At 33.7% G+C, this 13,186-nt stretch overlaps 1 protein-coding gene across 3 annotated transcripts; it reads right to left on the bottom strand.

Moving 5' to 3' along the window:
- Positions 1-2,184: 2,184 nt before the first annotated feature.
- Positions 2,185-12,697, bottom strand: LOC120149673 (zinc finger protein CONSTANS-LIKE 2-like). Of its 3 annotated transcripts, XM_039162401.1 has the most exons (3): positions 12,685-12,697; positions 2,718-3,250; positions 2,337-2,597 (listed from the first exon to the last, which is right to left on the bottom strand). In XM_039162401.1, the coding sequence occupies exons 2-3, from the start codon at positions 3,171-3,173 to the stop codon at positions 2,403-2,405; spliced, it is 651 nt and encodes a 216-aa protein (XP_039018332.1). In that variant the 5' UTR covers positions 3,174-3,250; positions 12,685-12,697; the 3' UTR covers positions 2,337-2,402. The 3 variants fall into 3 exon arrangements, with proteins under 3 accessions (XP_039018333.1, XP_039018332.1, XP_039018331.1); XM_039162402.1 differs by lacking the exon at positions 12,685-12,697 and having other exon boundaries at positions 2,185-2,594; positions 2,718-3,323; XM_039162400.1 differs by lacking the exon at positions 12,685-12,697 and having other exon boundaries at positions 2,718-3,308.
- Positions 12,698-13,186: the final 489 nt, after the last annotated feature.

Raw genomic sequence — 13,186 nt, 5'->3', positions numbered from 1 at the left:
ATTTGTTGCAACCACATTTATCTTGTGAGATTTCTTTTTAAAATTTGCAATTACTCTTTACGAGAGTGTGTATTCAAAGTTTGAGTTATAAATCTTGAAGTGTTTGTAAGGTTACACTATGTCCTTAATGGTAAGCAAATCTAGTGGATTTGATAAATCCTTAGTGTTGATGCTAAGAGAGTAGATGTAGACTTGGTTTAGAAGTCGAACAACTCTAAATCGTTATGTAAAAATTTTATATTTCACAGCAAAATTTTAAAAGACCGATTCACTAACTCTTGGTGTATTTTGGTTGATCGAATAAGCTAACAAGACCCATTTTGGAAAAGTTGTATATTCAACCCCTTTTGATGATGTATATTATTGTGAGACTTTTACATTTGATATAAATGTTAATTTAGTCCATAAATAAATTATTATTGATTGTTTGAAAGCCTATTTATTTGATTTAGGTTTATTTAACTTCGACTAAACCCCAATCAATTGGTGTGACCTTTCTGATTTATTTACGACTAACCTAATGTTAAGGTGTTACTTAGATCACTGAAGTATTTCGAATAAGCTTGAATATGTTAGATTATTGATGGATCAAAAAGCGAGACTATAAGTACTTTTTTTTTTCAATTTCGTATTATAATAACTAGAAATTTATTTATAAGATTAGGCAAAATCATAATAAATTTAGTAATTTTTAAATTTAGATAAAAATAAATTTATTTATAAAATAAAGTAAGATAATATATTATTATGTTTATAAAATAATATTATATTAACATTAAAATACATGCGGATTGTTATGCTGATCATCGCATAAATATTGTAAAATTTTGACAACTCAATTATTATTTTTATTTTTTCAGATAATTACAAAATATTTATATAATTTTTTTCTTAATTATTAACAACGTATACATTCAACAGACGTAGTTACTCTAATCTTAGACATATAAAAGGAACAACACTTGATTCATTCTCATTTTAATTAAATTCACACCAATCTAACTAAAAAGGTCAAAAGATTAAATTTCATTACAAGTACAAATTAAATTGACAAAAATATATGAACATTTATCAACATGCTTTTGTTTTTGGGATGTGAGTTTGTTTGATGTGCTTGGAAGTCAACATGCACAAGGCAAGCTCCGCTCAGTCACGCCCGGCCCAGAGGCCTTAGCCAAGACCGAATATTTGAGGGGAACTTCATTTTTCTAGTGCCTATAGTATGTATATATATACTTAACCTAAAAAATTAACCTAAAATACCTGATCAGTTTTTTAAATTTAAAACTCTTGAAATTCTATTTTCAAAGTGCGATAACTCAAGATAAATTGAACGGATTAACAATTCTAAAAATCAAAAGTTAATTTTTACAAAATCTTGATTATCATAAAATAAAAGAGATTTTTGTTTCAAAAAATGTATAAAAACAATATTTTTTAAATGATATTTGTAACCTTATAGATTTTAATTTGTATTCGTATTGATATTATTTGACTATAATTTCTATTATATTTTTTTTAAAAATTATCAACGTTGTCTAATATACGATACAAATATAGAGACATAAAATTATTATCTCGCCCACTAGCATGTGCTCAATTTACGTTCGCTGCTGCCAATATTAACTTATTTGAAACCGATATATAGCAAATTTATGTGCAAAATACCTTTTTGTGATGAACATAATTGCTATTTTTTATCAATGTAAATTAAATACAAGATAATATTTGTTTAAAGATTCTTATTCATTTAACTTTAAACATTCATATCCTTACATACATTATGTTCATGTTCGAACCTGAAATATAAGGAATAACAACAATTTATTAATCACTAAAGTTTCTTAGCTTGTACAATTATTAGTTAAATTAGTTAACTATACGGGGGCTTATAAATACCCTTCATCTGAACCTCCATTTGCTTTAAAGACTAAGATTTAGTCTAAATAAACATCATTAAGTTGGCTGTTAACTACTTGGTGCCGGGAATTCATCCTTCATATTTTATGTACATTTTGATTCATAAGAGGTTTCAAATATACTTGAAAAAAAATTCAAAATAAGAACGGCGGGGGAAATGGAGAGGAGAACACTAAAAACAAACCAATAATCATGACACATAGAGTAAAATGATCATATTACAAAATCTCAGAAAGAGATCAAACTAGTAAAACTAGTAAATTTCTCAAGTAATCAGCACACAAACTAAGTATTAAAAGAGGGTTAACAAAACCCATAAAAGATCAATAATCATGGACTATCGTTATAATAGGTTAGATCATCAGAAATCTCTAGCCAAACCAACTTAATCAAACAGCCAAGCAATTACTATCACTAACTGATTAAAGATATTTTACCGGATTTTACGAGGGCCTATTTTTTGTTTTCCTTTTCCTTAATGACTATGAATTCGCCGTGCCTACCGAATCACTCGATTCAGACTGCAACTGAACGGCCTCCTCCTGTTTGATCGACTGTTCTTTTAACACCCTTATAGAATCAACAGAAACGGCATCGTCCTCTGCTCCGCACGGAGTCGTCAAAATAGAACGGTAACCGTACCTCCGTTTAGGAGATAATGGATCCAGATCGTCCTGCAAATTGCAATGACAAATAAATAAGTGAATAAAACCTAGAAAATGATTAATCAATGCAGAGGAGAAGGGAAATGGGAAGAGGATTTAAAATGAAATAACAAAGAGAAAATAAAAACCGACCTTATAACGTAGATCTGAAGCATTTTCTCTCGATCTTTTCAACGGAAACAAATTTGTTGATTTACAGACCTCTCTTTCGCCATCAGAATATTCATCGCTACTAGATGAACTCGAAGGCGGCGGAGGCGTATTTGCGGACCACGGCACCACCTGATTATCCCCGTCCTCCTCCGCCTCATCATCAGACACACCGTCTTCTTCATTTTCCGCTTCGCTGTCTTCTCGATCGCGGCCGTTGACGCATCTCTCACAGGCTGACACCGTGTGACCGAGCCGGGTACCAGCGGCTCTCCACGGCGTGAGAGACTGGCACGCGTGACAGAGAAGACACCTCACGTGCCTCGCCACGAGAAAGTTGGCTCCGTGCACTTTAGCATCACAGTCCCAGCACAGACTCGCTTGGTCCGACTCACAATACGTCCTTGCCGCCAAATCACAGAGCTCACAGCTCTTCATTTTCCTTCTTTTTTCAACCGAAACCAGAGAGAAATTTTGGCTTTATCCTATCTGCCGGTTTCTTCTTCTTTCGTTTTCTTGGAGAATATTTTTTTCTCAAGAGTTTTCTCTTTCTTGTATACGGAGAGAATGAGCGATTGGAATGGAAGAGAAAAGAGACATCAAACTGCAGTGGCTTATAGAAACAGCCTTCCTTTTTCCCCCAAATTACAAATTTACCATTCAGAATACTTCCAGTTTACCAACCAAGCTGGCAGCGCCACCACCACTTACAATAATATTGTTTCTAAAAATACTAAAATAAATCAATTGATTTCTTGAAATTAACTTTTCACCTTATATCTATAAATAGATATAATTATACCACTAAAATAAGTGTAATAATATAAAAAATGCGGTCTTTTTATTCCTGTAAATTGAAAGGGGTCTATTATATATATTAATGTTGAATAAAACAATAAATTGAAAAGGGGCAAACATGTCATTTCGAAAACAGTACGAAAGAGAAAGTATTTGCGGAATCGGAAGTCAGGGGTGTTGGAGCAGAGAAGCAGAGAAGGCTGTGGTGGGAATAACTGCCACGTCTTAGGAGGAAATGTAAAATGTATTTATTTATATATGGCATTAAATTAACCTCCTTACCGTTTGCTACGGCCTCGGTTTGTTTGAAGATTTTATTATTATTATAATATCAAGTGGTGGCAGCGTACAACGAGTTCTTTGCTTTCCTTCGGTGACTGTGGCCATGTGTCGTTAGTTGAGCGCCCAGATTCCGATTCGCTTCTATCTCTTGCAGGGTCCAGGATTAGCCACGTGGATTGCTCTTGATTCGGATCCATTGCTTGTACGTCCCGCTGTTTTGCCTATTTCTTCTCTGATTTGCACCTTCGTATTTATCTCATAAATCTTAAAAATCACTGGCCAAGCGAAAAATATCTTTATAACTTCTTTTGTATTATCAAGGTGCAATGCACTCGCTAGGGCTATTAAAATTAAAAATTAAAAATTAAAAATTAAAAATTAAAAATTAAAAATTAAAAATTAAAAATTAAAAATTAAAAATTAAAAATTAAAAATTAAAAATTAAAAATTAAAAATTAAAAATTAAAAATTAAAAATTAAAAATTAAAAATTAAAAATTAAAAATTAAAAATTAAAAATTAAAATTAAAATTAAAATTAAAATTAAAATTAAAATTAAAATTAAATTAAAATTAAAATTAAAATTAAAATTAAAATTAAAATTAAAATTAAAATTAAAATTAAAAATTAAAATTAAAATTAAAAATTAAAAATTAAAATTAAAATTAAAAATTAAAAATTAAAAATTAAAATTAAAAATTAAAAATTAAAAATTAAAATTAAAAATTAAAAATTAAAATTAAAAATTAAAAATTAAAAATTAAAAATTAAAAATTAAAAATTAAAAATTAAAAATTAAAAATTAAAAATTAAAATTAAAAATTAAAATTAAAAATTAAAATTAAAAAAAAAATTAAAAATTAAAAATTAAAAATTAAAAATTAAAAATTAAAATTAAAAATTAAAATTAAAAATTAAAAATTAAAAATTAAAATTAAAAATTAAAATTAAAATTAAAAATTAAAAATTAAAAATTAAAAATTAAAATTAAAATTAAAAATTAAAATTAAAATTAAAAAAATTAAAATTAAAAATTAAAAATTAAAAAAAAAATTAAAATTAAAATTAAAATTAAAATTAAAATTAAAATTAAAATTAAAATTAAAATTAAAATTAAAATTAAATAAATATTAAATATTAAATATTAAAAATTAAAATTAAAAATTAAATTCCTTACCTGATCGTTGATATATCAATCTAATAAAATAAATAAATAAATAAATATATTTTTTTTAAAAATAAATTTTACAAGTTTAATATTCACCCTCAACTTAGTTCAATGGAGTATAACTATTGAGAAAATAACTTCAGTGACCAAAAATCCTAGATAATATACGATTTTGATCAAATTTTTTTGGATTTGCGAAAATGACCAACAAAATCGCAATGCGATCTCTAATTCGCATTGCGATCTCTAATTCGAATTGCGATCTCCACTATCGCAAATTCTCGTTGCATTTCGCGTTACGATAGTTGAAAATCGCGTTGCGATAGTTAAAAATCGCGTTACGATTTTCCATTTCGCGTTGCGATAGTCTACAGTTGTCGTTGCGATTTTCTAAATTCGTTACGATAGTCTACAGTTGTCGTTGCGATTTTCCAAATTCGTTGTGAAAATTCGTTGTGATAGTTAAAAAAAAAGATTTTGTTTCTTAAGAATTTTCTCTAAAAAGATAGTATCTACGCGGACGTGTCGAAGACACGTATTACCACGACCCGAGACGAGACGAGACGAGACGGCGGCGGCGGCGTGCGAGAGTCCCCCTTGTTCTCTTCCACTCAACAAGGAAGTGGAAAATTCAAGCCTTAAATACCATTCCCAATAGTATTTCCAATACTATGTGGGATTGAGCATTACCAACACCATAGAATCTTAGTTCCCGACCACCACTTACTAATCAAAGAGACCGAAATATGAAGGGACTGTTAAACTGCATACATAAGCATCTGTTTTAGTGCTTCCTTGACTATGTAATGAGCATGCATTTCTTTGATATATGTGTATTTTTCTAAATCTCTGTATAGGAAAATGCTAATAGAATATAGTAAATAAGTACAGGCAGTTGTTTTCTCCTCGAAACATTTCTATTCAATTAATATTATGGTAGCGGAACATGTGAAAGTATTAGATAATCTTACTTGATCGGTGGTTTTAATGCGTCTTATGATGGTTATCCATGAGTATCAAGAGTAACTTATTGGAAATTAATCGCTAAAGTGATTGGTTCAAGGGCTTGATTTGCGGTATCGTCTGTTATTGATTGAGTTAACAATAGTTGTCTATGTTCATTCTCCACTGTTTTTGAAAGTCAAGTTAGGGAAGTAGTAGTGAACTAGATATGACTCAGGCCTTTCAAGTCATAATGGAAAGAGATCTCAAATCTATGGTCTGGTATATATCTTTCTTGTTCTTTAATCGAATGAATCTGAAATAATCAAACGGTTTTGATATGTGGTCGGGAACTAAGATTTTATGGTGTTGGTAATGCTCAATCCCACATAGTATTAGAAACACTATTGGGAATGATATTTAAGGCTTGAATTTCCCACTTCCTTGTTGAGTGGAAGAGAACAAAGGGGACTCTCGCGCACCGCCGCCGTCTCGTCTCGGGTCGGGGTCGTGGTCGTGGTCGTGGTCGTGGTAATACGTGTCTTCGACACGTACGCGCGGATACTATCTTTTTAGAGAAAATTCTTAAGAAACAAAATATTTTTTTTACTATCGCAACGAATTTGGAAAATCGCAACGACAACTGTAGACTATCGCAACGAATTTGGAAACTATCGCAACGACAACTTGGACTATCACAACGCGAAATAGAAAATCGCAACGTGATTTTCAACTATCGCAACGCGAAATGCAACGCGAATTTGTAATAGTGGAGATCGCAATGCGAATTAGAGATCGCATTACGATTTTGTTAGTCATTTTCGTAAATCCAAAAAAAATTAATCACAATCGTATATTATCTGATATTTTTGATCACTGAGGTTATTTTCTCATAACTATTTTAGAGTAAGAAATGGATTTTATTCATTTTTTTAAGTATACTTTAGACATGATGCATACTTAAAAGGACAGATGTAAGAGGTTCCAATCTGAATTGGTCTAAGAGATGTACTTGGTGACCAGTGGCTCGAATATCTTCAATGTATTGATTGACCAGGCCAAAGCTATAGAAGAGATAATGATGGTAACTTCTAGTGTGACGATTGACTCTGATGAGAGGATTATTAATTGTTATAGTTGTCTGGTCATTCGATTAAGAGAAGTCGTGATTTTTTTTATAAGTCCCCGTCGTGGTGCACAAATGAGCCATTCGAGGCAATAAAGTGGTTAGATTATTGCTTCTGATTCTTGTGCGAGGCTTCCGGATTGACCTAGTTGTGACCATTATGGTAAGAGATATCATGTTAAATGTAGACCGATGGATGTTTTAGATATGATTCTTAACATTTAATTTGTGATTCAATCATAAATTTGAACTTAGGATTATTTAAACTCTTTTTGAATAGGTTGGTTATTGTTACTCGAGATGCTCTAATAATTTAATCTCTTCTTAGTTTAGGTTAACCAAAGAGATGATTGAATGTTTAATTCCATTGTTAATTGAACAATCTCTTAGAGATGCTTCTAAGATTTAATCTATTTAACAACTTTATTAATTAAAGAGACTTAGCCTGTAGTTAACCAACTCACAACGCATGGATGATTCAAGCTAGTTCTTATATCTTCGTAATTCATTCCTAAATTTTTTTATTACTTGTATTAAAACCTACCACAATTACGAATGTGGATAATTTAATTAGCAATATAAAGATTTAATAACTTATAGAATGGTAAGTTCATGCAATTTACAAATTAATAATTAACAAAAGAAATAGAAGACACACAAATATTCAAAAAGAATAAAGAAAATAAAGATGAAGAACTTTCACGATTCTTTAAATTAAAAACTTTGAAATATTCATGACTAGGAGGAGTTTAGCAATTCATGAAAAAAAATGTAAGAAAAAAAAATGAGATATGAAGTTGATGATCCCCCCACAGACATATTTAAATTACTTCTCTCTTAAGTCTTATCTTAATCATAATATAAAAATAAGCATTAGAGTTTAAATCGAACTAGGAGTCCTCATCCATGTAATCTTTGTCTTGCGCCTATTTTCTCTTCAAGTGTCCTAATTCCACCAAATTCTTGTTTAAGGATAGATAATATATCTAATAAGTCCAAATACCTATAGAACATAAATTCTTGGTAAAATATAGAGTTGTAGATAAATTAGAACCCTAGAATGTAGAAGAATAAATAAAATTTATATGCAATTATACGACTTATCAAGTATATTTTTGGCATGTCTTATTTTGGTCATCAATTTCAAAAAGGCTTAATGTAAAAATATGTGTCCAAACTATAATCAAAATTAACTTTAGGTGCTTAAAGAATTTTTCGTTAAAAATAGGTACCTAAAGTTTCCATTGTTACACTTTTAGGTGTTTGGACTATAACGAAAGTTAAATTCGGCTGTTAAGTAACATATGTTGCCTTTATAAAATTTCAAAATTTTTATTTAAATTATAAATTCGGAATTATAAATTAAAAAAATTTAAATTTTATAAAATTATAAAAAAACCCTAAATCCATAAAATATTTAATTTCAATCCCCTTAGCTTCGTTGGATTCCACTAACGTCGTCAATCGATCCTAGGCCGTCGGTCGAAACCCCTTACTTCTACCCCAATATTACTGTCAAAATCTCTAAATCTTAATACCTAAATCCTTAAATCAAAACTCTAATTTTGTAAAAATCAAAGCTCAAATTTTAAAATCTCAATCAGATTGAAAAATCTACTTGTTGATGTTCATATATGGGGTTAGATGCTAAAAACGGGGAGAAGGGGAGGGAAAATTGCCGGTGAGGGAAGGGGAATTGCCGTTGCGGAGGGGGAATTGCGATTGCGGTTGCGGAGGGGAGGCATGGGTGTTTGGTTTTTCTTTAATAATATTTTTGAATTTTTTTAAAAAAATATAAGCACGTCATATGTCTAGGGGTGTATTCGGTTCGGTTTGATTCAGTTTTTACTAAAAATTGAACCGAACCGAAATAAACGATTTTTTAAAATTTAAACCGAAACCGAATGGTTAAAAAATCGAATTATGCGAAACCGATTTTTTCGGTTAGATAATGCGGTTTTTCGGTTCGGTTTGTAATTTTTTCAATGAAAAATTCTTTTTTTTTGGATAAGTAGAATTCCATTCATCCAAAAGAATGCAGCCAAGCTGCTACAACATAAATCAAGGCATTATATCAGTCCCTAATCTATACACAATTGTCTATTTACAGTATCTAGCCTATTCATAGAACTCCTATACATTTTAATTCTTACTGATTCTTTAACGCTACCAACAACTGTGTCAACCGAGCAATACACCCCTCTAAAGTGTCTACGATTTTGTTCCTTCCAAATGCAATAGACAAAGCCAGTCCAAGCCAACTTGAGAATATGCACCAACAACGATTTACCTTTCAGGTTCTGCAATAACCAGTGCAGAAGATCGTTCCAACCAGTGGGAACCTGGTTAAGTCCACATAGCAGCAGGATAGCACACCAAACTTCACTTGCATAAGGGCATTCAGAGAAGAGATGACTTCGAGACTCAAGGCCAGAGCCACATAGTCTACAATCACTGTCTGTAACAATACCAAACCTGGCTAATCTGTCCTTAGTAGGCATTCTATCCAAGATTGCCATCCAAGAGATCAGTGAAAACTTTGGAATGTGGCCAGGAAACCACACAAGGTGATGTCAGGGAACCTTGTCACTCCTGCTTCGAACCTTATCCCACAACCAGCTGGCTCGAATTTGTTCCTAGTTAATACTGGAACAGAATAATCTCGCAACCTCACTCCTCATTTTGAACAGCTTTACTATGATCCAGCTAAAATGAGACTTACAATCGGCATTCCAAAAATCATCAATCCTGAAACAGTAAGCATTTAACCAAGCGATCCAAAGAGAACCTTCACCTGCCAAGATTTTCTTAATAAGTAGAAAACAACAAGTCTTACTCCAATCAGTCAGACTCCTCAACCCCAAGCCTCCCTCAGATTTCAGACAACAAATCTGGTTCCAGCTAACTCGGGCTCCATGAGCAGGGAAATCACAGCCTTTCCAAAAGAACCTCATGCAAAGTCTCTCAACATCACTAATAACCCCTTTAGGCAGGATGAGTTGCCTACTCCAGTAGTTGAATATACTGAACAAGACAGATTTGATAAGTTGTAGCATGCCTCAAAACTCGGCTTTCTATTAGACCATTTATAAAGCTTATCTTTAATCTTAGTCACCAAAGCAGAGCAATCCTTGCTAGTGAGCTTCCTGGTCACCAAAGGTATGCCAAGGTACTTTACAGGGAGCATACCAACCCTAAATCCCGTACCAGATTAAATTTGCTGAATGACAGAATCAGCTAAACCACAAGCATAAAGTTCAGTTTTCTGGGCATTAAGCCTAAGGCCGGAGAATTTGTAAAACCCCCTAGAGTACTCAAAACACCCATCACAGCATCCATGGAACCATGGCAGAACACCAATAGATCATCAGCAAAGCATAGGTGTGTAAGTGAAATTCTCTTACACTTAGGGTGGTACCTAAAGATTCCCCTTTTTGCAGAAACATCCAACAAAGAAGATAGAACATTCATAACCAAGACAAAGAGATAAGGGGACAATGGGTCCCCCTGCCTAACTCCCCTAGCACCCCTAAAATAACCCACAAGGCTGCCATTCAAAGAAACAGAAAATTGAGATGAAGTAACACAAGCCCTTTATCCAACTACAGAACTTTACAGGAAGACCCACAGCCTCTAGTACAACCATTAGGAAGTCTCAATTCACAGAGTCAAAAGCTTTTTGAAGATCAATCTTAATGGCACATCTAGGAGAAAGACTTTTCCTAGAATAGCCTTTAACAATCTCCTGAGCTAGCAAGGTATTATCAACAATATTTCTTCCCTTTATAAAAGCAGTCTGACTAGGGGAGATCATGCTAGAAAAAATGCAAGATAGTCTAGTAGTGATGATTCTGGTGATGGTTTTGTACACTACAGTACAACAAGAAATGGGTCTAAAATCCTTTGTCATGTAAGCATTAAGTTCCTTGGGAACTAAGACAATAGTAGTAGAATTAAAAGCAGGCAGCAGGTAAGAGGAGATAAAAAAGAACCTGACTACAGCAAGGAAATCATAGCCCACCACATCCCAAGCAGCCTTGAAAAACCAAGAAGAAAATCCATCAGGGCCTGGGCTTTTACCATTGCCCTGTCTAAACAAAGCTTCTTTAATTTCCACATCCTCCACCTCCTTAATAAGCATAGCTCCAGCATCAACAGGTATAGTAAAATTCAGCATATCTCTCAGGCACTCCACAGGAGGACATTTGACCATTGGGTCTGCAGTATCAATGAGATTAGTGAAGAAGTTCACTAACTCAGCCGCCATGCCATCGAAAGAGTCTAGGAACTGTCCATTTTCAGTCACCAACAACTTAATGGTGTTCCTCTTCTTGTTGGATTCAACTCTTTGATGAAAGAACTTGGTGTTGAGATCACCCTCTTGTAGCCAATGGACCTTTGCCCTCTGCCTATAGAAATCAGATTCTGCAATCTCTAAGTCTACCAGCTCAGCATGGGTCCTCCTCTCTTCATCCATGTTCCTCATATCAGGATGACTCAAGTTAAACAACTGAATCATTTCCAAGTCAGCCTTTTTGCTAAGCACTCTATTAGAAATATCAGAAAACTGCTCTTTGTTAAGCTCCTTCAGCTTAGGCTTTAGCCTTTTCAGTTTTATGAATAACCTTTGCATAGGGTTACCAACACATTGCTCCTTCCAGGACTCCTTGAAAATAACCAAGAAGTCAACACTTGAGGTCCAACAGTTAAAAAATTTGAAAGGCTTGGGCCTCCTAGCCAAGACACCCCTCTGAGTCCAAATCACACCAGGGCAATGATCAGAAACACCCTGAGCCTTAAATTCAGTAAACGAATCAGGAAAAGCAGCCAACCAATGGTGATTGACCAAAATACGATCCAGCTTGCGAGCCAAAAACCTCTCATCCTGTCTATTAGACCAGGTGAAGGAGGGACCTAAGAAGGGGTGATCCAAAAGGTCTAGGTCCACCAGACAGTCTTGAAAATCCTCCATGTCAGGAGAAATATGATCACCCAGGGTCTCATAGTCAGAACTCTCTTCAGCTCGGAGGACAACATTAAAATCACCCCATGCTACCCAAGGAGAAGATCCAGCCTCATTTTCCAAGTTCCTTAAATGATCCCATAACTCTCTCCTGGCAACCCTACTATTACTGCCATAGATAGCAGTAATAAAAGTCATATGGCCATTAACAATTCCATAAATAGTTAGAGATTGATCTGTAGTCCTCAAGACAGAGAAGGACCACTGCTTCCTCCACATAACCCAAATTCTGCCAGAATAAGCAGAATAGAATTTATCAGCATTAATACTTCTAATTCTAGTTTCCAAAAGACAAACAACATCAACATCCAAGTTAACCAACCTGCTCAGAACCTTTTGCTGCTTAAGGGAGTTATTAATCCCCCTTACATTCCAGAAACACACAATCATCAATTAACAGCAGGGCCAACACCAACACCAACCCCTACATTCACACTTCCTTTAGCTTTGTCTACTAGATCTCTCTTCTTAGTTTTGATTTCATTTAGCAGGACAACAACCCCCATTGAAGCTATTCTAGCCTTCCTCTGACCCTCAGCAACACCACCACCACCAGCCAAAACATCAAGTTTACTGGAAGAACCAGTATTCTCTTTTTTCCTACCCCTAACCTTCTTCTTTTGGACCACAGAGTCCTGCAAGGTGGGAAAGTCAGACCCAAAATCCTCTTGCAAAACTTTATGAGCAACATCCTCTGCCGAGGTAGAGTTAGGTAAACAATCAGAATCAACTGCACACATCTCCCTACTGTCCTGTGAAGCAGTAACAGAAATATTAGCCTCAGGAGCTTGGCCAACAGGAATCTCTTGCAAAGAAGACGCATGAACTAACTCATCAACACCAACTAACAATTCAGAGTTAGAGCAGCCAACACCAGCTGCAGGAATATCATTTCCTGAAGAACTAGGAGGTAAAATAGAGTCCACATGAGGAGGATTTGAATCCTTCTTTTGTACTTCACAAGGAACAGAAGGTAAAATGCCCTTTTTCCTTCAAACTTGAGCCTCCTGCTTTGAACCTGCCTTCTGACTTACAACACACCTGCCAACCAGATGACCAAAAGATTTACAACTAGAGCAAGCCCTTGGTAGCCAAGGAGCAAAAACACCTACC

The sequence above is a fragment of the Hibiscus syriacus genome, unplaced genomic scaffold (genome assembly GCF_006381635.1).
Source record: "Hibiscus syriacus cultivar Baekdansim isolate YM2019G1 unplaced genomic scaffold, ASM638163v2 tig00111008_pilon, whole genome shotgun sequence".
NCBI lineage: Eukaryota > Viridiplantae > Streptophyta > Magnoliopsida > Malvales > Malvaceae > Hibiscus > Hibiscus syriacus.
Note: the sequence above shows the minus strand (reverse complement) of the source record. Positions and strands in the feature narration are given on the sequence as shown.

Bases quoted from the DNA above. Each gene is read 5' to 3' on its own strand.
- LOC120149673 (XM_039162401.1), bottom strand. From the start codon at position 3,173: ATGAAGAGCTGTGAGCTCTGTGATTTGGCGGCAAGGACGTATTGTGAG. The intron at 2,598-2,717 runs GTCGGTTTTTAT...CATTGCAATTTG, and splicing joins CTTCAGATCTACGTTATAAG to CAGGACGATCTGGATCCATT.